The sequence below is a fragment of the Eschscholzia californica genome, unplaced genomic scaffold (genome assembly GCF_041429995.1).
Source record: "Eschscholzia californica isolate CP2 unplaced genomic scaffold, dmEscCali1.0.p SCAF_6, whole genome shotgun sequence".
Classification (NCBI taxonomy): domain Eukaryota; kingdom Viridiplantae; phylum Streptophyta; class Magnoliopsida; order Ranunculales; family Papaveraceae; genus Eschscholzia; species Eschscholzia californica.
Window position 1 is genome coordinate 24,079,929 of NW_028238483.1, and position 23,265 is coordinate 24,103,193.

General features: G+C 36.0%; 4 protein-coding genes, 1 non-coding gene and 1 pseudogene across 5 annotated transcripts; 3 read left to right on the plus strand and 3 right to left on the minus strand.

The window, feature by feature from the left end:
- Positions 1-135: 135 nt before the first annotated feature.
- On the plus strand, positions 136-1,533 carry LOC147532728 (glutamate-1-semialdehyde 2,1-aminomutase, chloroplastic-like; annotated as a pseudogene).
- On the minus strand, positions 1,427-4,813 carry LOC147532729 (membrane-anchored ubiquitin-fold protein 4-like). The gene is made up of 3 exons (XM_086645576.1): positions 3,991-4,813; positions 2,634-2,804; positions 1,427-1,826 (listed from the first exon to the last, which is right to left on the minus strand). Exons 1-3 carry the CDS (start codon positions 4,121-4,123, stop codon positions 1,768-1,770), a joined length of 363 nt encoding a protein of 120 aa, XP_086501702.1. The 5' UTR covers positions 4,124-4,813; the 3' UTR covers positions 1,427-1,767.
- An 895-nt stretch (positions 4,814-5,708) lies between these two features.
- On the plus strand, positions 5,709-5,781 carry TRNAK-CUU (transfer RNA lysine (anticodon CUU)). The gene has a single exon. It is a non-coding gene; the product is annotated as a tRNA-Lys (tRNA).
- Positions 5,782-6,110: 329 nt separating this feature from the next.
- On the minus strand, positions 6,111-10,051 carry LOC147532731 (putative serine/threonine-protein kinase At1g54610). The gene is made up of 8 exons (XM_086645574.1): positions 9,973-10,051; positions 9,372-9,702; positions 8,950-9,234; positions 8,207-8,524; positions 7,736-7,963; positions 7,339-7,439; positions 7,122-7,245; positions 6,111-6,712 (listed from the first exon to the last, which is right to left on the minus strand). Exons 2-8 carry the CDS (start codon positions 9,681-9,683, stop codon positions 6,362-6,364), a joined length of 1,719 nt encoding a protein of 572 aa, XP_086501700.1. The 5' UTR covers positions 9,684-9,702; positions 9,973-10,051; the 3' UTR covers positions 6,111-6,361.
- A 408-nt stretch (positions 10,052-10,459) lies between these two features.
- On the minus strand, positions 10,460-13,305 carry UBC27 (ubiquitin-conjugating enzyme 27). Its single transcript, XM_086645575.1, has 5 exons — positions 12,928-13,305; positions 11,712-11,760; positions 11,079-11,238; positions 10,886-10,975; positions 10,460-10,793 (listed from the first exon to the last, which is right to left on the minus strand). The coding sequence occupies exons 1-5, from the start codon at positions 13,103-13,105 to the stop codon at positions 10,686-10,688; spliced, it is 585 nt and encodes a 194-aa protein (XP_086501701.1). The 5' UTR covers positions 13,106-13,305; the 3' UTR covers positions 10,460-10,685.
- A 4,360-nt stretch (positions 13,306-17,665) lies between these two features.
- LOC147532733 (CASP-like protein 1F1) lies at positions 17,666-18,757 on the plus strand. Its single transcript, XM_086650391.1, has 3 exons — positions 17,666-18,003; positions 18,132-18,255; positions 18,349-18,757. Exons 1-3 carry the CDS (start codon positions 17,840-17,842, stop codon positions 18,562-18,564), a joined length of 504 nt encoding a protein of 167 aa, XP_086506517.1. The 5' UTR covers positions 17,666-17,839; the 3' UTR covers positions 18,565-18,757.
- The last annotated feature ends 4,508 nt before the right edge of the window (positions 18,758-23,265 follow it).

Here is a 23,265-nt window from a genome sequence, read left to right on the forward strand (position 1 = left end):
TGAATGTCTCTTTCTTTCTTTACTACATGTGGGACTAAATATAAAAACCACAAGAACCAGGACGAACGTTGCAATTTTATTTAACTTGTAAACTTATCACATAAACTATCGAAATGCCTGTGCTAGTAGGATCTAATGCCTGTAGGTGCGAATTCGGTTAATCATTCCTTCAATTCAATTGGCGGGTGATCTATCGTGATTGATTCTAGGCGCTCACTGGAGGGATGTCGATGGAAATGATTACATCTATTATGTTGGTCTCCATGTGTTCTAGAAAACAGACTTGCTGAAATCACCATTTCAGCAGTTCCTAGCCTTAAATTGGTCTGGTTTGTACAACTCCGGTACCGAAGCCTATATGGCTGTGCTCCGTCTTGCACGGGACTTCACGCGCCGACAAAAAATCACCAAATTTGAATGTTGCTGCCATGGCCTTGCTGACTGACCCATTTGCGGTAAAGGCAGTCAGTGGAGTTGCAACACTTGGGCTACCTCCGGACTCTCCTGGTGTCCCTAAATCCGCCACTTTTGATACAATAACTTTTCCTTAGAACAATCCAACAACAGTGGAGAACCTATTCAAGACCCATAAAGGAGAAATAGCAGCCCGGTTCCATGAGCCCTTTGTTGGAACTCTGGCTTCATACCTCCCCAACCCGACTTGTTAAACACCTTGAGTGTAGTATCACGAAAGAAAATGGTGCTTTTCTCATTCTCGATGAAGTTACGTCTGGGTCTCGTTTGGCTTATGGTGGAGCTCGAGTAATTCGGAACTAATCCTAAACCGACACCTCTTGGAATATTATCAATAGTGGTTTGCCGATTGGAGTTTTGGAGGAAGAAGAGAGATTACGGAAATGGTGGTCTGGCAGGGCCCTTGTACCAAGCTAGAATCTTGAGGGCAAACTCATTAGCAATGACTGTCAAAACTCACTCTGGCCATGTTGGAGACTGGAAACAAGACGGGGCACGAGATGTGTGGTGGATATATCAGCGGAATGTTCAGATTCTTCTTCAAGGGGAAGGGCCCGTCTACAGCTTCGATGATGCAAAATAGTGTGCCGTTGTGAAGTTGGCAAAGTTTCACAACAGTAGTTAGTTCAGATTCTTCTTCACGGGGAAGGTCTACAGGTTCTATAATGCAAAAAAATGTACATTGTGAAGTTTGCGAAGTTTCACAAAGGAATGTTACAGGAAGGTGTGTTTTGCTCCATCAGAGTTTAGAGCTGGGTTCAGTAGCTTGGGTCATACTTCAGAAGACATTCAACGGATGATAGCAGCAGCCGAGGAAGTTCTCCGACAGCAGCAGCCGAGGAAGTTCTCCGACAGATTTAGCCCGCCAATCTCTTCTTTCCAGGCCCTTAATTTCCAGGTGGGCATTTGAATTTTGTAGCTATTCTTAGCTTCTTAAGCACAAGTGAGCTCGTTTTGTAGGAGATTCCTCCTTAAATTAACTCAATATTAGTTTTTCATTCTGCGCTTAATGTATAAAGTTGCTCATTACAGTATATAGAAATTCATTTGTTACACGTACCTGAATGCCAGAAGTTTTCGACACACACAACTACCTTTTAAATACAAAGAAAAAGTATACACTGAAGTACAACAAAAACCAACATTGTCGTGACACGTTTATATTTCTTTCTGTCATAAACTCGTATACAACCCACAAAAACCCAGAATATTTCTTTAATCGAGAATATTATCACCGAGCGTGGAGGATTCCTCGATTCCTCAAGCTTTGATCACATGCCCTTTTGTGCACTTTTATAGTATCGAGCACGAACAGATGCTCTTCCTAGGAGTATCATCTTCCACTTTCTTTTCTGTTTCAGACAATCAAGTAAAAGAGACAATTAGAAGACAAGACTAGATTAACTATAAGATAAGATGAGTTAATCCCAGCAAATGAGTTGTTTGAGGGAAATGAATGCTCATACTAATAGCTTAAGCAGAAACACGATTTATCTATCATTCTATCCTTCAGATGGAGATAAGTTGTCCTCGATAACCTATTTCATTTCCAGAATGTCATATTTGTTCTTGGGTTTTGAGACATTGAAGGCAATAGAGGAAAATGTAACCAACAACAAAGTCAGATCTTTTTGGAAAAAAGGCATATGATAATATTACGGTTTAAGGTGGTATCATTTTTCCAAATTCAGATCTCAAATCTGACTCGAGATATAAGTTGATTCGAGTCAAAATCCAGAATGTTTTACTATTTAACTTGTACTTCTGAATGACTTATGAGGTTGATTTTGAAGCTATTTGATTCAGACATAAAACTAAATTTGAATTAAGGGCTCATAATCTGAGAACCTAAAATACTAACAATTATGCTCCTACAAAAACAAGTCACAATCAGATGACTCGGATTAAAAAAAAAACACCACCTTGAATAAGCGTTCTTACTCGGCAACCTAGAAAAGGAAAATCTACTAGCTATTGACGGAAAATTCAGGAGTGGAAAATGTACGTTTCTCGTGAACTGAAGTATATTCTCACCGTAGAGACAAAAACCGAAGCTTTTTAGATGACACATGGACCAATATGACTAATGATATCGCCACTTGATCAGTTGTATATTTACTCCATATGCAGAACAATTAAAGATTAGAATGCATTTTTACCTGCTTTTGTTTTGGTTAGAGATGGCTGAACAACTACATGCATCGTGATAACTCCTCCCGGAAGTTCATTGAAAGGCGCTCTACACTCGCCAACAGTCTTATTGTTTTCGAGAATCTTCCCAGCACTTATAAGCTTCACATCATTCGCTACTTTGGGTATGACTTTTTTATCTGAAAAGAACTAGCATGTTTTAAGGAAGCATTGAAGAAATTACCGAAGATAACATTTAAGAAAGAAAACGTAAAAGAAAAAGGGAAGTATTCAACAATTTACAGCATTGCCAGTACCCAGACTTAGAAATGCAAGCTCTACGAGCCTTAGATGACGATGAACGAAAACAGTGACCTAATCTTCAGAACAAAGCTAAAGAAAGCAGTATCCGAATACACTAAGTTCAAACCTATTCAATTTGATCCATCAAAATGTAGGGAAAAGAAAGAGCGCAAGATCAATTCAAGAAAGATATTTTCGTCATTCAACTCTGTCTAGAATTCTGGATCACATCTTGCTTCATGATGCTTCCTCCTTGTTTTCACCACATGAATATCTATGCCATGTTTGGTTATTCAGTTAGCCTTTTCTAAGATGCAAACTTACATCTTAGAAAAACACACAGTAACTCACAGCCAAATATGAAAGTGAATAGCATCACCACTTGTAAATCACACAAAAAGTGTCATTGAATCAAACCACTCACAACTTCCATTGTCACTTTCTTGGAAAAATTAATGTGTAAACGGGTAACCTATATGTGCAATTGTGCATACAAGAGTGATAGTTTGCCCGGCCACTATCGGGGCTGAATCCCGGCCAGGGTATGTGGCTGACAGGATTTAGAGCGAGAAAATAAAACACTTGATCTCTCTAAATCGTGTCGAGCCATACCCAGGGCGAGATTCAGCCGAGATAGTGGCAGGGCAGAGTCCCATTTTTCATGTGCATATAATCATATCACATGACATGATTGCCAGCAAATCAAATATTGCATGTGGAAAGGTGTCATTTTTGGGAATGGAACATCAGCATTCACCTCAATAATTAGCCCCAAAAAGGGTCTAAAAGAGTAAAGAAAAATCCAAGTCCTAACCCAAAAGGGTAAACTCAAAAAAAGTAGAAAATAAAAAATTGAAGAAGATACATCATAAATTTCAATTGAAAAGAACAACTGCTAAAATTGAAGAATTATACTCAAGAATCCATCTTCTTTTCAACAACTAAACATCATATCTCAAACCCTAATCAATATGAACTCTAAAAAGTATTCTTCTTTCATTATCTAAGAAAAGAATATCTGAACCAAAAGAGTAAGAAACTAAAAATGAATCAGTAAAAATTCCCCAAAAATAAAAATCTAACCTTTTGGCCATTCAGAAATAATTCTATCCTTGAGCATGGAAACAGTTGAAGCTGATGAATATTGGATCGGACCAATATCAGTTCCATCATATAATCTAAACTTCAGTTCAACCAGGTCATCTTCAGCCGTCATTTTTTAGGTTCTCACAAAATGATAGTAAATCCAATTATCTCTCTGCAACTTCCCTTGGATAAATTTAGGGTTACTCACTAGATTTGGAGAAATAAAGTAGGTGAAGAAGTAAGAATTTACGGAAACTGAAGCAAACCCACAAAAATTGAGTTGGTTTGAGAGATGGGTTTTATAAGAAGGGTAAGAAATTGAGAAGATGAGGAAGTGGGTGGATGCTTTCCAATCTGGGATTTCTTTTATTTTCTCTGTGTTTCGTCTCTATTTCGGGGTCGGAGAAGTGGAGGTGATGGGTTCGAATCATGCCAGTAGAGACTAGAGAGAGAGAGGAATATAATAGGAAGAAGAGCTTTTAGAGATAGATGGGTGGGAATTTACTGGTGCCTTGAAGTTCGTTGCCGACTTTCCCATTGACCAAAGAAATTATCTTGTGAATATTATGAGTTATTTTTTGCTGAATTGCTGCTAAGGAGGAACAGTGGGAATCCCATGGTGAAAATATGTCAGGGTTCCTCTTAGCTCAATGCTCTCTTGGCCCACTCCATGGGCTCCGGACTGGGCTTAATCCGTGTTCAGCTCAAACTCAACACGGATTAGATCCAGTCTGTGTGTGTTCGGACTGTCCCAATCCGTGGGACACGAAGAGAGAGGAAGGGGCAAGAGTAAAATGAAAGGTTGCTTACAGACGCACCCAATATGTCAACGTTCTTCTGCTTCCTTTGAATAGGGTGAAAATGTCATTTTCTACAATTATTTCTTTCGGGGGCAAAAAGTACAAGGCTATGATTTTGTCGGTAGAAAGAATTAGATTGCTAGCCATCTCCTTACGTAACTCTTAACTATTATTGGGAAAAAAAGATTTTGTCTGTGAATTATTTGATTGACAAATCTCTTTTCGTCTAAGAAAGACAAGGGGTTCACTTCACATGTTACATAGTATATAACAAATGATATAGGTTTTGGTGTAATGTTATAACTTTCATTTATAAATCTCAGTCATCTAATTTTCTATATTGTAAATCACAACCTTTCTTTTTTAAAGAGTCTTTAAAAGATAAAGGTGTAAAAGTTTAAATAACTACCCACTCACTATAAACTCTCTAACTATTTTTCTCTCTTTCCTCTTTTCCCCCTTCAAACAACTCAATATAATCTCTATTATTATTTTTAATATATTTTTATTACTTTAATATTTGTATAATATAGACATAGAAATTTCCGTGCCCTATATAAACATAAAATAAAAGAGATGCTTCAAACATTGTGGTGGAAGGGAGACATGATTTTGGATACCAAAAGCAAAACACACATGAGGGGAAGATATCAGTGGTCCAACAATTTTCGATCCCTTAAGCCATAGCTTTGGAAAAGAGCTTGAACTGATCAGAGCTAGAAACTGACCATAGCGTCTTATAATATTTGTGATGAGACGTTAGACGAACCAAAAACTTTTTCTGCGAATAACAAGAATTGACTAGACGTTACCGGAAGATCAAATTCAAATACAGAAACATGTGCCCCAACCAGATTTGTAGCTGCCTGCTAGAAGAACAAATGTCAGAGATGATAAAGATATTTTTCAACACCAGCCCGTCTAGCTCAGTTGGTAGAGCGCAAGGCTCTTAACCTTGTGGTCGTGGGTTCGAGCCCCACGGTGGGCGGTTCCTTTTTTCTTTCGAAACACACTTTTTTTTTTGAGAAATCAACTACGATCTACTAGCCTTTATAAGGCATTGATACATCATGAAGATGTGATGAGTACGATAATCGTCTAATTTAAACCATAATGAAGGATGCCTAAAGCCCGACAACATAAAAGAGACCTAAAGACTCGATCCCACGACCTCATGGGCTTAAGAGAGGTGTCCAACTGCTGCACCAAAGAGTGGTGGACCTTTCCAAACACACTGATCTTAAAACATTTACATTTTCCTGACTATAGAAACATTAAACAAACAAGTTACAAAAAACAAAGGTTACCCATAGAAGATGTGAAACTACATTTGTCTTGTTCATTTATAGTTATTATCTGTCAGGCTCCAAAAGCTGTACACTTGACATGTTTCTTATGGTTCAGCCCAACTGATAACCCAATCAGACAGACGCTTAAACGATTAATCGACAAAATGAGGAAAAGAAAAAAAAAACTACACCAAATTGGATACTTATTTCTTCCCTAAACCGAAAAAATATTTATAACTAATCATTACAATACAGTTTGATTCAATTTGGTTTTTATTTTCAGCCACCGAAAACCTCGGAAACTGATTCTCGACCTTTAAATCTTAGCTCCATCGATCGGCCTAAAGTATGAATAAAAGATCTAGAAGGTGCCATTTGAGGATCTTCTTTCTTGGACCTTCCTCTATTTCCCACAACAGCAGAAGGATTTCTCAGGGAGTTTGAATGCGAGACCTTTGATGAGTTTGGTTCAAATATTGATGAGCTAAATGAGTTATCAGGTGCAATAAATGATACATGGCTGTTTCGTGATGAATCCAGAGGGAAGTTGGCCTTCGAATTCTGATTGGGAGGTGGAAACTTCTCACTCTTGCTCTTCGGATTTGCTTCCATGAGCTGTTTCCTTCGTCGCTGGAAGCAATATGCAGTTATAAATGAAATTTGCGCAGAAAAATAATTCAAGGAAACAAAATCTGATAGATGTCAAGATATATGTGCAGTGGATGTGAAGAAAGGCTGGGTTTGTCTAACGATCAACCTTTTTTGCATGTGTTATATGGCTACACGGCAGTTAGAATATCTAAGAAAACATATGGTCAGTCAACAGAACTTCTCAATGATATCTCCTAGATCAATTTCATCGTAGGACGGATTTCCCGTGAATGTTATGTTTATGAATCAGAAGTCTAAGCTGATCAATTAACTCAAACTCATTCAAAAAGAAGCGAGGGAATACTAGTTAATGTAAACCTACTACTTCGAGTCTGTAAGATTTAAATGTCAGAAGAGCTTGATGAAATCCGAAACCAGTAAAACTTACATCCAAGTTTATTTGGAGTTCGGCATTTGCTTCTGGGGCTGGAACGGCCCGGTCACTCCGATCACGGGCTCGAACTCTCTTTGACCCATCACCTACATTTCCTTTACCACTCAGACCTCGTTGCCTGTGGAGGGGAGGAGAAAGAAATTGTTACCAAACTTTATTATGCAGAATACTTGATAAGCGGAAAACCAGAAGAAAAGAAGACGAAATGGACCTTCTTGCTTCTTCTTCCCTCAATTTCATATCCATTTCTTTGCATGGAGGATATTTTGGCAAACTTGATGGCTCACAAGCATAAGGTTTTGTAACAAAGAACTGCATGAAGAAAATACCTAATTAAGAAAGAACCCAATTTGTTCCTTGTTCTAGTTTTCATGTTTTGCTAAATATCTTCTTGACTGAGCATCACTTTACCATTTTTTACATAGGCCCACTTCTGCATAGAACGTGTGTAAACCATACTTGTAAACGAGTAAAATCTTCAATAGTCCGAACCATGATCACAAGTTATATTAGCATTTCGTGATGTACAAAACCTTTTCAGCAATTCTCGAGAAAGAAGCTCATAATTTAAATACCTTAAGACATAGCTGAAATGCTGAATAACTTACTTCACTTTTCAAAGCAGATGCGGCAGTGCCTCGTCCATCTGGATCGATTGAAAGAAGAGTTTCAATGAGAGGTAGCGAAGAAGGTGGGAAATCCTTAAAAATTTCTGGTATACAACGCTTATATGGTTGTTGTGGCTTAAAGATTGTTGCATGTGGCAACTTTGACTTCTTCCAATATTGCTCCGATGGGGACCCACACAACTTAAATATCTTGTGAAGTTGTTCTACCTAAACATGAGAAGAATGCATTCAGAAGTTAGCACAAAAGAATGTTTATAAAGGCTTAAAATATCAGTCGAGAATTCGAAACTTTATATCAATTATAACGCATAATAAAGCACCATGTGTACAAGAACAACCTGAAAAACTGGTAAGATCTGTTCAAGAAAAAGGACACTAGAACATATATATATATATATATATATATATATATATATATATATATGAGAGAGAGAGAGAGAGAGAGAGAACCTCCGTCCTTCCTGGCATTATTGGCTTCCCGGCAAGCAACTCAGCCAAAATGCAGCCAGCACTCCAGAGGTCGACACCAACATCATAATAAGTTGCTCCAAGAAGAAGCTCTGGAGGTCGATACCAAAGGGTGACAACTCGACTTGTCATAGGTTGCCGATAGTCTGGATTATAAAAGGAAGCTAGTCCAAAATCAGCTATTCTTAGAATTCCTTCATTGTCAATAAGCAAATTTGAACCCTTGATGTCACGATGCAGGACACCTCTTTTATGACAGTGCTCAAGCCCTAATAAAAGTTGCTTCATATAGCACTTGACCTGCCATCAAAAGATCTAATAAATTTGAAATAGCTGCCTTGAGAAGTTAATGCGAAGACAACAGGTAGCTAACATTTGAAGTACTCTTAAAGTACTAGTAAGGTTAAAACAGATACTAAAACTCGAACAGAAACCTAATCGAATTTGTAAAAAGATACTTCCCAAAAAAATGTATCACTTTGTTAGTGCATTCATAATGACTATTCCCCAAACTGCAAATCATGGTCAGCCTATCTTTAGATGAATCTTTTATTACAAGTTAATGCTACAATGTACAAACACATTGCGACAAACTTAAAATGTCTCTTCAAATATGTGCTCGCCGAATGAACAAATTTCAACCCAGAGTCAAATAACAAGTCAAATTCAGATTAGGTGATGAAACAAATGAGAGAAAAAAAATTCAAGAGTTGTCGAAATATAACCTGTGGTTCGGTGAATTTGGTCCCGGAACATGCAGCGAGACCAGCGAGATCATGTTCCATGTATTCAAAAACTAGATAAAGACTAGAAGACATCCTTGAAGTAACTAGTCCTTCCAATTTAACCACATTTGGATGATCAAGTTTCCTTAAAACAAGTATCTCTCTAGCCATAAATTTCACACTCTCTGGCTCTAAATTATCAAATCGAACTTTCTTTAAAGCGACGATCTTTCCAGTAATTAGATCTCTAGCTTTATAAACATTGCTATAAGTTCCTTGACCAATCTAACCAAATAAAAAGAATCACTAATCAAAACATGGATCTAATCAAAACCTAAAAAAAAGAAAGTCAAAGAATAACAAAACCAATAAATAGAAACTATAAGATCTTTAAATTAGGGTTTTTTTTTTTGGAGAAGTACCTTATCTAGCTTTTCAAATGTATCAGCTCGTCGAGGAGCCCAACCTTCGATTGCATCACCAGCAACAGCAGAAAGCCATGCAGGCCAACCTTGTTGAGCTTTTAATGAGTGATTCAATCTCGGTTGGATCTTATTTCTCTCTCTACTTACATTCTCCTTGTTAACCCTAATAACACCATTACTGATCTGTTTAACTCCATCTAAAGAATGTTGTTGTTCAACTTTACCACTACGACTTCGGTCTGAAACTTCATCAGGTTTTGGACCAGTTAAGTTTCTTCCTGAACTCTTCTTACCAAGAACACAACCCATTTCTTCACCTCATCAAACACTAAAAAAAAAAAAAACCTTATTTTTTTCTTCTAGCGTTTTACTACTACATCAGAAGGAAATCCATAAAAAATGGAGCTCAAAATGTAGTAACAGTGGTTTTCACAAGTGGTATTCCGGTGACGGAAAGAAATTGAGCTTAAAACAGTAACGGAAATCGGTCTGTGTTAATATTGTTCGTTTCGGATTGGGGAAATGAGATAGATGCGATTACTACTAATCAGTAAAATCAAAGATAAGTTTTTGGAGAGAGGGGAGATTTTTGGATTACCCGCGAAGTAGAAGTAGTAGAAGTGACATTATAGAGAGAGAGAGAGAGAAGGTGACTTGCCGTTTCAGGAATCAGGAGTATTTTCTTTCTTTCTTCGATCTATATCTTGGGGAATGAAATTGGACAAAGGTTTGGGTAGAAATAACGAAAACGCCACTGTGGTAAGTAGGTTTGTCTAACCAACTTCTTCTACCACATTAAAAGCAACCGCTGCCTGCAGTCCCACCAATTAATTAGGTCTCTTTTTCTTGTTTTGGGATTTCCACATTTCTTTTAATAGAGAAAAATGTACTCTGGTAATGTATTTCTTTTTCTAAGTCAAATTAGAGATCTGTCTCGAGTTTATATTGATTCGAGTCAAATTTCAAAATATGTTGGATTCTAACTCTTTTGAATGACTAATTTTGGTTAATTTTGGATCCATTTGAGATAGACAAATCCAACACAACAACCAGAAGGAAAAAAAAAACACCACATAACAATTAGGTTGCTTAATAAAAGTATGAGCTTAAATAGATTTTAACTGGTCTTATCTTGAAAGGAGCAGTTACATTGTCCATATGGATTTAGGGTAACAAAGTGGACACACTGTAAACTGAAGAAAACACATGGCTCAGAAAGTGTCCACCACTTGCTATTGTGATCATATTAAAAATAATGTATGTTAGAAGTAAATTTTCCAACTTCTAGGAAAAGATAAGATAGACTCTTGTTTAGCCAGAACAGAGTTTCTCAAGAGCCAAATTTTCATCACCTCCCACAGTTTCCAGTGTCTTCCTCACAGAACCTTCCGGAAAGCCCATCTCGACCAGCTTCTGCACCTGTAACCATTAAACAGAAGGTTCATGGCATGAACACAGATAAAGATGACATATATTACATTACATATACGTAAATTGAGGTTTCTATATACCTTCTCTTCGATACCCAATGACGTTCTCTTGGCAAAAGTTTCAGTCCAGTAGCGAGCTGTTCCAGCAAAGGTTGGATAATCCCTAAGATACTGCAGCATCAAGAAACGAGATATAGCGAATGGGAACCGGAGTGAAAAGAGATGCAGAGAGAATAAAATTACAAGACAAAAGAATGGAGGTTGGTGGAATAACCTGTTGCGCTACCACGGCATCTTGAGGATCATCGGGTTCAGGAGCTGAGAGCAATGCTTGTAGTGAAAGTAGGGCTGTTTTCAGGGTGAGTGCCGGGCTCCATTGATCCTTAAGAATGTCAAGGCAGATCGCCCCATTTTGACTGCTGATATTTGGGTGCCTTGATGAATAGGTAAAAGTGGTAGAAGTCAAGATTTGGAAGAGTGAAATCTAGGCTCCTTAAGAAGCCCAACTTTGAGAATTGATTTTATGCATGATGAAGTTGTAAGGTGGTTATCATGAACATCTTGATAAAAGAAAAACGATCAGAACGTGAACAAACCCATCACTGTTAACAGCCAAATTTTGTGATAAAAGCATGAGCACTTTATAAAGATATTTAGTCTCTAATACTTTGGCGGCTCTAGCTTCCAACTTTCTGCTAGTTTGCCAACTTTGAAAGTGCAAGAAATTAAGTTCAAGATGTCTACTTTTTCGAAGAAAGTAAACCAAACCAAACATTGCTACTAGTGTGAAAAAGAGCAATTCACTTGAACTTCTAGGAATCTAGCATATAGTGTGAATGAGGTGTGATGGATGGGTAACAAACGAATTTAAAATAAAGATTGACTATTGAAGACAAAAGGTTTATACCAAACTTTCGTCGCAAACTGCATCTTTGGAGGCTCAAAAGGGTATCCTTCTGCAAATTAACCCACCATCAGTAATGTCAGAAATGAAACCAATATGTCTATCAGTAAGAAAACTCACTTCTTTATAATAGACAACCCTCAAGCGTACACAGCAAAGACAAAAGGATTAAACTAACAGTTCACAATGACAATAAAACCATGTTGTATGTGCACATAAACTAAATAAAAGATACAGGAAGAAGGAGACTTAATCCGGATCACAACTAATGTGTGATTACTCTGGTTTCAAAATGTGGCGCCCCCAGCCTTAGCAATTATCAATATTATCCCCGCTTTTGACTACAACGCCCCAAGCCTTAGCAGTTGTCGATATTGCCTTGATTTTGACATCTAGGCCAAAGCCCAACATCTGTAGGGTTTTGTTTCTAGCAAAGACTCCATGAGTCCACCCAAAAGGTCTTGACACTAACTAAACTTGAGCACACACCTACAGCCCAGGCTCTAGCCGCTCCCCCAAGCGATGTGGTACTATCACGACCCCCGCCCCTGGAAACGAGTCTTCCTCGGCTATGATAAACAACCCAATATTGAGTAAGGAGCATCCACTTTTTTGTCACACATCCACTTCTATTTCGAAAAAACCAATATCCAGTGATCTTAAATTCTTGAAATGGGTGATCATGTATTGTTAACATAGCCAGAGGTAGATCACTACACTCTAGGTCTAAAATTTCTGACCTACACTTCAAGTTTTACAACCTATTAACATGATATATGATCCTTCTCATTGGTAAACTGTCTCAATTATCAAGAAAATTGATCCAGCATCAAATACCCAGACAGGATTTTCTCATTCATTTGTTCAGGCAAACTTGATCACTTCACTGATTCTTTATCAGTCATCCAAACGAAAATCATTTTTATTAGTTGAAAAGCTGATGAAATCCTTGACCTTAAACCCGACCTTTTCACATGTTTATCAACCCTAAACCTCAAAGTTCCAATTGAACAAAAATCTAATAATTACTTACATTAAAAACCCTAAATTGAGTTTCAAGACGAGTGAAGTCGGATCAAATTATACACATTGAGAAAGGCATAACCTAATCTTCTACCCTAATTAGGAGAAACAAAATCCATAATTACCCATATTTAGAAAAGAAAGAAAAAAGTATAGAAAGGAAAAATCAGAAGTTGTATATAGATGAAATGAATACCAGGCAATTGGATGTTGATTTGAAAAGTACCGCCTTCATAAGGTGTTCCAAAAGGACCAGTAATCGTACCAGAGAGATGAGAAAGATCATCCCCATTAATAGTAATACTCACACCAGAAAGACCCTTATCTTTGTTAGCCTCCACCAGCTCTTTCTGTACTCTTGCGTAATCCACCATTTTCAACACTCCCCAATTCTCTCTCTAGATTCGATGAGATGGAAACACAGAGCTTAGAGAGAGAGAGAGAGAGAAATTGCAGAGCGAAGGGAGAAGAAGTAGAAGCTACGTTTTCTATTCAGAAGCTTCACACTATTTCGCTACTCATTTTATAATTGATAAATGATTTTTGTTCGTTCGATCAGAAAACCTACAAAATCATTTTTGAAGCATATGGTCAATATGGCCCTTATTAGGGGGCAATAATACAAACAAATGGTAATTAAACCAGACTATTTACATTTTCTGCAAACTCAATTGCATATTGAACATAGAGATCAAATTTGGGTTTGGGTTCTATCAATCTTGATTTAGTTTTTAATGCAGATTACATCTCAACAAAAGAAAACAGTTGCAGATGTTCCGACGAAAACTAACAACTATATATACATTAACGGTATCCATGACTATGCGCGCGCTTAATTTCGTTTCACGCTTTTCTTATGCATTTAATCTTAAATTATGCATGTACTTGTGATTCGGTCGAAATACGTTCTTCATATTATGTACTGTGTTTCCATAAAAGAAAAGGTCAACTCGTCACGTAAAAACAGGCGTGCGTGTGAAACATAAATAAATACAAGTTAGATAAAAGGTTTTAAATTTTTGCCCGACGAGAAATAGCAAATTAAACATAGCAGTGTTTTTATATATTTGGAGTTGTTTGATTGATACAAAGAATTTCTAGGTATGAAGCTGATATAACTAGTCAAATATATAATTTGTCATAATGTCATGTTGAGTGAAGGAACCTCTATGTGTTAGCATTGTTAGACAATAGATTTACATAGATACAAAGAGGGTTATTTTCCTAATGGCCCCCAACTTTGTGACCAGCTTCCCGCCTGGCCTCCTACTTTACGAGAAATACCCATATGGCCTCCTTCCGTTATAACACCGTTACTCTCTCTCCTCCATCTCTTTTTCTCTCTCTGCCATGTCACGCCACATCATCTGTTAGCCACCTCATCACCTTCTCCGGCAGAGGTCGCCGACCGGCCAAATTTCCGGCCAGCGACCTTCAAACTAAAAAATAAAATAAATTTTTTTTTCCTTCTTCTTCTTCCTCTCTCTCTCCTGTTTTCTCTCTCCTATTTTCTCTCTCTTCTTCTTCTTCCTCTCTCTCTCTCATCTTCTTCCTCTCTCTCTCTTCCCCTTTCTCACACACTCTCTCTCTCTGAAATGGTCGGCGAAGGGGGGAACCCTTCGTCGGCCATTTTAGAGAGAGAGAGAGAGAGTGTGAGAAGAAAGGGAAAGAGAGAGAGAGAGGAAGAAGAAGAAGAGAGAGAAAACAGGAGAGAGAGGAAGAAGAAGAAGAAAATTTTTTTTTTTTAGTTTGAAGGTTGCCGGCCGGAAATTTGGCCGGCGACTTCTGCCGGAGAAGGTGATGAGGTGGCTAACAGATGATGTGGCGTGACATGACAGAGAGAGAAAAAGAGATGGAGGAGAGAGAGTAACGGTGTTATAACGTAAGGGGGTCATATGGATATTTCTCGTAAAGTAGGAGGTCAGGCGGGAAGCTGGTCACAAAGTTGGAGGCCATTAGGGAAATAACCCATACAAATAAGATGAAATCTAAATGTCTATTTTGCATTTGCTTACTAAGAGCAAGCCCAACTTGAAGGGCTAGGCTCTCAAAATGGAGCCCATCCCCTCATTCTGCTATCCCAATTGGGGAACCCAGAAGATGGGCTGCAAGCTCCAAGTATAGCTTTTGGGGTCTTTGTCGGGTTCCAAGTCCCAAATATGGCATTTGGGTCCCTAGAAAAATTGATCAACCCCATTATATCTTTTATTTAAATTTAAGTCATTTCTTTAAGTTCTTTTCTAATCTTTTTAAAGGTTTTTTTTTTTAGATTATCTTTTTTAAATTTTTTAACTAATAATTAATAGTTGAAAAATGAAATTAAAATTCTGCACACGTACATCACACATTTAAGTCTGAGTTGGAAGCCAACATTGAAATTCAAAAATTACAGGGGTCTCAAAATATCTGAGCTCCTAAAATGGGAGCCCACCCCATCACATTGAGTTTGCTCTACGACATGGTCTAAGATACTATACATACAATAGGCATTATATATTTGAAATTTTTGGTATAAGATACAAAAAATGGGCCTTAAGAGCATTATAAGTCGAGTATTAACACAAAATCTTCAAAAAAAGACGTAAATTTTATAAATTTAGGAATTCACAGAACAAATCTTTTTTGCATGTCACTCTTATTTTGCTGCATAAAGCAAAGCGTAAATAACCTCATATTTAATTTCATGCAACTTATTTTGCATTGCGTGAAAAACAAAAATGGTCCTACACATATCTGCACCTTGATTGAACAAATGCGTCTTCGTATTTGCATGAGGAAAAATAAAGAATTCGAAAAATAGACTCATTACCTATTTTTTATTAAGCTGAGAACTTATACCCATTATATTTATAATTGCCAAAATGAGTTGGAGGCCCAAATTTCTGGGGGCTTAATAAGTTTCTCAGCCAAAACCTAAAATACTAAAGAGGTCCAAATGTCAGGTAAATCTGACTTTTTCTTTATTTTATTTCTTTCCTCCCTATATTGCCATTGCACTGTACATGGAGCAGTGGACCCATTTTTTTCTGACTGATTGGAAAGTCTTGCATTGAATTCATTTCTAATCAATGGAAGCAAATCTTCTCATGTAGATTTAGGATTTCTCTATCCATCTTGCGTCTTCTCTCTCTCTTATATTTAATATTCATCTTCTTTCTTTCTCTAAATTATATAGATTTTCTTCATCTGTCTATTTTTGCTAAAATCTTCCTCTCTATCTCTCAGGTGTCAATTTTTTTTCATGAACCTCCGTTCATGAAATTCATTCATAGATTTTGAATGAATTTCAGATTTGTGTTCGGAAAGAAAGCTTAATGTGCGTTGCAGATTTGGACATGCGGTTTTGTATCTAAACCGACCCAATCAAGAAGACGAACAAGTTATCAACGTAGACTCAATTAATTTTTCTTTTATGTTTCTAGATTTGTTCATCTTACAAATCTTCATTATTAGATTTATATCTTTCTGCACTAGATCGACTAAAAAATTGTAGATTTGAAAGCTTGAAGATGAAATTATTTTATCTCTTTTTGTGTATACAAGGATGATGATGATGATATTAGGAAGGACTGTGTATTCTTCTTTTGGTATGTAGGATGTTGTTGAGGATGATTCAATAAAGAGGGATTGCTTTGTAATTCATTAGTTGATGGTAACAAATTTGATGGTAACAAATTTGATGCAATGTCATATACTTTATCCACCAAAAGTGTAATAATTTGAAAAACGTATAACACATGAACACATTTATTGTACATTTAATTGTGCACATTACATAACAAAATTTTCTATAACTATTCAGTGAAATAGTTTACATTTGGGAAAGAATGTATAAGAAATGTTATTATGTATTATACATAACAACATGTCCAACAAATTTCTGTGACCTTTTGGAAGGAATGTACGGATAATTTTATTATGTACTGTACATAACAAAATGTCCAATAAATTTTATGTGACCTTTTGGAAGGACTTTATAGGAAATTTTAGTATCTTCTGTATATAACAAAATGTCTTGTAAATTTTCAGTGAAATAGTTTACCTTTTGGAATGAATGTTATTATGTACTGTACATAACAAAATATCTTATACATTTTCATTAAAATAATGTACGTTGTAGGATGAATGTATAAGACATTTTATTATGTATTGTACACGACAAAATATCCTACACACATTAAAAAATCTTTAAAAAAATCGGTCCTCATATAAAGAGAAAAAGTTTAAGAGAAGAAAAGTAATTAAAATTGGAGAAAGAAAATATGTTTAAATCCTCGTATAAAGAGAAAAAATTTAGAGAAGAAAAGTAATTAAAATTGGAGAAAGAAAGTATGTTTAAAAAAAAGAAGAGAAAATATGGAAAGAAAATAAGGAAAAAAAGTAAAATTGAGATAGAAAAGAAATTTGAGAGAGATATTTTTTTTTTTTGATGAAAGATTGAGAGAGATATTTAAAACTGGATAAAAATTGAAGAGAAAATAGAAATTAGAGAGAGAGAGAAAATAGAAAAGTAATCGTTATCCTATTCTAGTAGTTGTCACATTTGTAATTTACCAGAAAAGATGCTATATACGTCATTTCTCAGATTTTCACGGAATTTTATTCAATGGCAAGTCCGTTGATATCGTGTAAAGTATATCGAGTTATATAATTTCTATTTTCTAAGTGAAATGATACAGATTTTTGGACCTACAACGCATTTGTGTACTGGACATGATTAAGTTCTTATTACGTGCATAGTTTTGGGCTTTTGCTCAAGTGCTCAACCCTCTTTATAATTTGGACTTATGGCCGACTGACCCATATTTGGACTTCTCTTCATTGATAAGACAATTTCCTGATTATGATATAGAAATCTTATGGTAAAGAATGCCATGGAAATCTCCATATTCAAGTCTCTACCCCAAATCCAAAAAAATGTAAAATAAAAAAAATAAAAATAAAAAGTCTACCCTCACAAATTTAAAACAAAAGATTTTTGAACATGTAGGGATACTCTCTGTTGATTCTCCATTCATTTTTATCACCCAGACATCCAAAAACCTCCACAATCTCTCTCTCTCTCTCTACATTTGTCAATTCTGTTTTTTTTCTCTCACTGATCTTCAATGGAAGAAGGGCATAGAGGTTTCATCATAACCCAATCTTTGTTAAGAATTTTAGGGTTAGCAGCTACATTAACCGCAATCACTTTTATAGTCACCAGCAACCAAGCTTTTGATTTTTTGGGTATAAATTTATACGCCAAATATAACTACTCCCCTGCTTTCATGTAAGTTCATATCTCAACAAAAAAAAACACCCCAGTTTATCTTTGATTCTTCTTCTTCTTCAATATTAAAATCAGTCCAATGAACTATACATGATTTTGATTAGGTTTATCTTTATCCATTAATGCAGATTCTTTTTGGGTACAAACATCACAACTGCTGTCTTATCTGCTCTGTCTTTCTTTCTCCTCTGTGTTAATCCATCAAATTCTGCAAACCCAACTAGATATTTACTTCTGTCTCTCATTGATTTTGTAAGTTTTTCTTTCACCACTAAAAAATTTCTGATTCTAGATAGAGAAAGAGATTTAAATTCATGTCATCTAATTTTTTTAATCTTGTTTCAGATATCAACAGTGATTGGGGTTTCAGGAACATCAGCTGCATCTGCAATTGGTTATCTGGGTAAATATGGAAACACCCATAGTAATTGGATGCCAATTTGTGATTATTTTGGGTTTTTCTGTAAAAGAGTAACAATTTCTTTGATTCTTGCTTGTTTGAGTAACTTTCTTTCACTAGTTCTCACAGTATGGTCTTCATTTAAGATTACCAGATGTTAAAGAATAAGAAGAAAAAACACATGAAAGAATGAACAAGGAGATGGTGGGAGGCTGGGGCTTATTTTAATTGTAGTTTGTTAATTTTGCTTTCTTTTTGTGTCTCGATATCTTTCATTTTCATTCTTTGGAAATAGCACTTACATATTTAGGTATTGAATTACAGATTTTGCAGGTAATATGAAATGATTTTACACATTTTGCACTTATTACTGTACTTAGGGAAATGACACTATGCCCGACACAAATCCCGGCCGAATCCGATGACGTGTCGGGCCATAATTTAGAGAGAGAAAGAAAAGAAAATTTTCTCTTTAAATCATGGCCCAAAATTTGAGGGGTTAATGAGAACCAAATCCAGCAATAACCCTACATACATACCAGGTCAAAATGCCATAAAGAGTATCATGTTTCCTCTTTTCATTTTTTATTTTTCTTCTATTGCCCTTGGACGAGACATATCTCCCTCAACTAACATGAAGACCATTAATCTTCCTTTCTGTTTACTTATCTTCTTTTACTTTCTCACTATAAGAACTTTTTTAACTATAGATGAATCTTAGGTGGTGTTTGTTTTTTAAAACTTTTCAGGTTTCAGATAGTTATTTTATTTATTTAAGAAAATCTGAAATATTCTTTGAATTAGGTCATTGTCTGAATTGGCTGAAAAGTAGTCCATATTTTTCAGACTTCAAAACAAGTCTGAAAACAAAGGTCCATGGTTGAAATGTGTTAAATTCGTTTATACCCCAGGAAAATTCTCAGTCATTATTTTATTTAGCCTTACCATCTCCGAGCCCACCAGCACCACTACTGAAACCCCCACAGAGACAACCACAACCACCACTGAGACCACCACCACCACTATTGAGACCATGACCACCACCGAGTTGTCCACCACCACCGAGTTGTCCACCACCACAGAGACTACTACCACCAGCACCACTGAGACCACCACCACCGCCACCACCCACTGAAAACACCACCAAAATCGGTTCAAAACCCCTCGCCACTACATCAGGAACTAGACTGCCACACCATAATATGAATCAAACCGCCACCACCAGAAACCAACCATCACCAAAACCAGATGCTAACCCCCACCACAAATAATCACCACTAAACAATAAACCACCAGATATGGCGAGGGTCATCGCTTTTGAACCCTCGCCAGATTTTCAACTTCGCCAAAGATCAGTTGAGAGATAAAGATAGAGAGAAAGAGAGAGAGACGTAACCCTCGTCGGATATGGCGAGGGTTTCACTTCATTAATCTGTTAGAGATAAAAAGAAGGTCTGAGAGAGAGAGAGAGAAAGAGCGAGTAAGAGAGTTTGAACCTTCCCAGACTTTCATTGTCGGCCCTCCAGTGTCGGATGTATTTTGTTCGAGGGAGGGGGCTTGTGTAAGAGAGAGCCGACAGAGAGATGAGAAAGAAAGATGCGACAGAGAGATGAGAAAGAGAGAGGAAAGACTTTAGGGTTTTCTGTTTGTTTTTATAAAGAAGGCAGGGGTGAGAGAAATTAAGGTTTAGGTTTTGTTTTTAAAAAACATGTAATAAGGGTATAAATGTCAAAATAATAATTCAGACTTATTAATTCAGACATAAAAAACAAACATCAAATTTTAAAAATAATTTAGCAAATTCAGATTCTGTTAAGCAAATTTCAGATTTAAACGTTAAAAAGAAAAACAAGCAACACCTTACAAGAAGAAAAAAAATAAAACTGGGGTTTCTAATGTAGAATATGGTGAAGAATGAAGATTTGATAAAAAAAAATTAATGGTGAAGAAATCAGATTAGGGGTTATTGATTTTGGAAGGGTTTGATTTCTTGAACAAATTTGATGAAAATTTAATGGTGAAGAATTTCAGTAAAGTCAGATTTGGTGAAAATTTAATGGCGAATTCTTTTTTTCTTAAACAAAGACGGGTTTTGTAGAAATTTCCGATTTGAGTTCAGAAGATCAAGGATTGTTGATGATTTATGATCGGGTTTGTATGGTTAGGTTCTTAACTTCTTATTAGGAGATTTATGAATAAAATCTTTGATTTTCTGTATTCATGGATCTTAAAATCATAAAATCAAGATCTAGGGTTTCTTAAAAATTAAATCGAGTAACAACAAATCTAGTATCTTTAAACCCGATCGAATAACAACAAATGTCCAGTATATAAAAATATTTCCAATACATAACAAAATGTCCTATAAATTTTGAGTGAAAAAGTTTACTTTTCGGAAGGGATGTATAAGAAATTTTATTATGTACTATACATAACAAATATTCTATAAATTTTCAGTGAAATGGTTTACTTTTTGGAAGGAATGTATTTGTGTCCTGTACGTAACAAACTATCGTATAGATTTTCATTAAAATAATTTACTTTTTGGAAGGAATGTATAAGACATTTTAATGTACCGTACATAGAAAAGTATCTAGGACATAATTATGTTTGCAGTACAGGATCTATGAAAAAAAATTTGTCATTATATAAGGAGAGAAAGTTTGAGAGAAGGAAAGTAGTTAAGATTAGAGAGAGAAAATATGTTTAGAAAGAAAAAAAATATGGAGAGAGAAAATAAGGAAAAATGATAAAATTTGAGAGAGAAATTCGAAATCGGTTAAAAATTGGAGAGAAAATGGGAATTGGAGAGAGAAAAAAACAATAAAATAATTTTAAAGAGTGAGATATTTCAGTTTGGAAAAAGAAAAGGAAAGAAAAAAAATACGTGTCATTATCTTAGTGGATGACACATATGTAATTTACCAGAAAAGATGCCATGTATGTCACTTCTCATATCTGCACGAGATTTTATTCAATGGCAAATGCGTAAATATTGTGTAAAGTACACCCAATTATGTAATTTTCATTTTCTAGCTGACAAGGCACAGATGTTTAGACCTGCAATGAATTTGTGTACTGGAGATGATGAGTTCTCATTACCCACATGATTTTGGGACTTTTGCTCAATCCCCTATGTATGTCTGGCCTGTATATTAGGTAACTTGGGTAACCAAGATACTCGCCGAGAAAATGTTTTCAAAATAGGAGTTGGTGAAGAGTTGAAGAAAAACCTAAGAATCGGAGTGGTTCCTACATTAACCGCACTCCACACCACTGCTCAAGTTTTTTTTTCGTCGGTAGGAAAGAACATCCCGAAATCATACAATTATTTTCCTCCAATATCATATGTGGTGTTGTTTCGCTTTGGAGTTTTAATGGTTAAAATCATAAAAAAGTGAGAAAATTTAGTTTCTTACTCTGATCTAAACTAAGTGATGAAGACAAAAGAATCACCCAGTAAAAAGATATGGATTCATTTCATAAACTTTGTTTCAAGTGTTTTTTCAATGGAAATAGTGCATTAGTTGGAATAGAGAAACTTTACGAAGGTAACCTATCAGATGCACCAATCCAATAGGTACATCGTACATAGACCCTCGACACAAAGTTGTTGATGGGTAATAGAACATATTGTTAACCTACATACCGATGTATTGTAGAACCTACCAGTGAGTATCTCACCGATTGGGAAACAACCATGTTGGCTTGTTGCCTTCGACATTCGACAGAGAATAACTAATAATATGTTTTTCACAAATCATATATGACGACCACTTCTCAAATATTCCCCACAGTTTTATGGATTCCTCAGACTCAAAAGGTACGGCCCGTGAAGAATATTTTCATGAGGAGGTGATTAAGTACATGAACACAGAGCCTCTTGAATGTCTACAAGGGGTACCATGAGTACCAGTGACCAAAAACAAAATCGAATACATTTTATTACTTTTGGTCTTTGGAGTCTGTAGCGGTCTTACTGAAAAGTGATTGTTAGCAAAGCCACGTATTACTCAACATCAAGTCCAATGCATATCTCTAATTTTGTACAAATGTCGACGGTAATCAATGGGATGACTACCAACGATCAAACATCTAAATCCAATTCATCTTCTTGATTTAATTCAAACAACGTCGATAATTGTCTTACCGACAAAAAGTTCTTTGACCAAAATGTCTGTTGATATGAAAAGTGAATGTATAAGGGTAAAAATGGGTTTAAACTGTGATTGTAAATAAAATTGAGTGTAACCGGTGAAAACGATGAGTATATATAAAATTTCAAAATATGGTTCAACCCCAAATTTGGAAGGGTCAAAATGTTGGATTACTAAACTACTATAACTATTCACTTATATTCTCTAGCATTATCTAACCAATCCAATTCTCACACTCTCGATCTTCTTTATCACACACTCGACATGCTCTCTCTCTCGTGCGAGTAGTTCTCTTTCTCTCTCTCTTTCTAATGAGTACGTAGTTGCACGAAAATTGTTCCAGAAGTTTTGTAGGCGCCTCCCATAAGCGTTGGAGACACCTCCTTCCTTCACAAACTCACACTCCAGTTTGCCTTGAGAGAGGCGTCTTTAACACTTACAAGAGGCGCCTTTAAAACTTTTCAAATTCTTCTTCGAAAGCTTTTTTTTGAGAACTCGGCTACAATGTCTAAAACCCGACAACATAGAGCCTAAAGCCCGACAAACCTATTATTATTTATACCTTTAATAACCAAAATTTAGTGACCATGAATTCCACCACCTATAAAAATCGAACCTAGGACCTCCAGAATTTTGGAGTTTATGTCAAGACTATCAACCAATTGGGCAACCAAGTGTTAACCCAGTGAATTATTGAATATTTGA

Bases quoted from the DNA above. Each gene is read 5' to 3' on its own strand.
- LOC147532729 (XM_086645576.1), bottom strand. From the start codon at position 4,123: ATGACGGCTGAAGATGACCTGGTTGAACTGAAGTTTAGATTATATGAT. The intron at 2,805-3,990 runs GTTAGATTTTTA...AGTTCTTTTCAG, and splicing joins TATTTCTGAATGGCCAAAAG to ATAAAAAAGTCATACCCAAA. The intron at 1,827-2,633 runs GTAAAAATGCAT...TGTCTGAAACAG, and splicing joins TCTAACCAAAACAAAAGCAG to AAAAGAAAGTGGAAGATGAT.
- LOC147532733 (XM_086650391.1), top strand. From the start codon at position 17,840: ATGGAAGAAGGGCATAGAGGTTTCATCATAACCCAATCTTTGTTAAGA. The intron at 18,004-18,131 runs GTAAGTTCATAT...CCATTAATGCAG, and splicing joins AACTACTCCCCTGCTTTCAT to ATTCTTTTTGGGTACAAACA. The intron at 18,256-18,348 runs GTAAGTTTTTCT...ATCTTGTTTCAG, and splicing joins TTCTGTCTCTCATTGATTTT to ATATCAACAGTGATTGGGGT.
- UBC27 (XM_086645575.1), bottom strand. From the start codon at position 13,105: ATGGTGGATTACGCAAGAGTACAGAAAGAGCTGGTGGAGGCTAACAAA. The intron at 10,976-11,078 runs GTTATTCCACCA...TTGATGCTGCAG, and splicing joins ATGCCGTGGTAGCGCAACAG to TATCTTAGGGATTATCCAAC. The intron at 10,794-10,885 runs GTATATAGAAAC...TAATGGTTACAG, and splicing joins CATTGGGTATCGAAGAGAAG to GTGCAGAAGCTGGTCGAGAT.
- LOC147532731 (XM_086645574.1), bottom strand. From the start codon at position 9,683: ATGGGTTGTGTTCTTGGTAAGAAGAGTTCAGGAAGAAACTTAACTGGT. The intron at 7,964-8,206 runs GTTCTCTCTCTC...TCTCATGTTTAG, and splicing joins TAATGCCAGGAAGGACGGAG to GTAGAACAACTTCACAAGAT. The intron at 7,440-7,735 runs GTAAGTTATTCA...TTCTTCATGCAG, and splicing joins CATCTGCTTTGAAAAGTGAA to TTCTTTGTTACAAAACCTTA.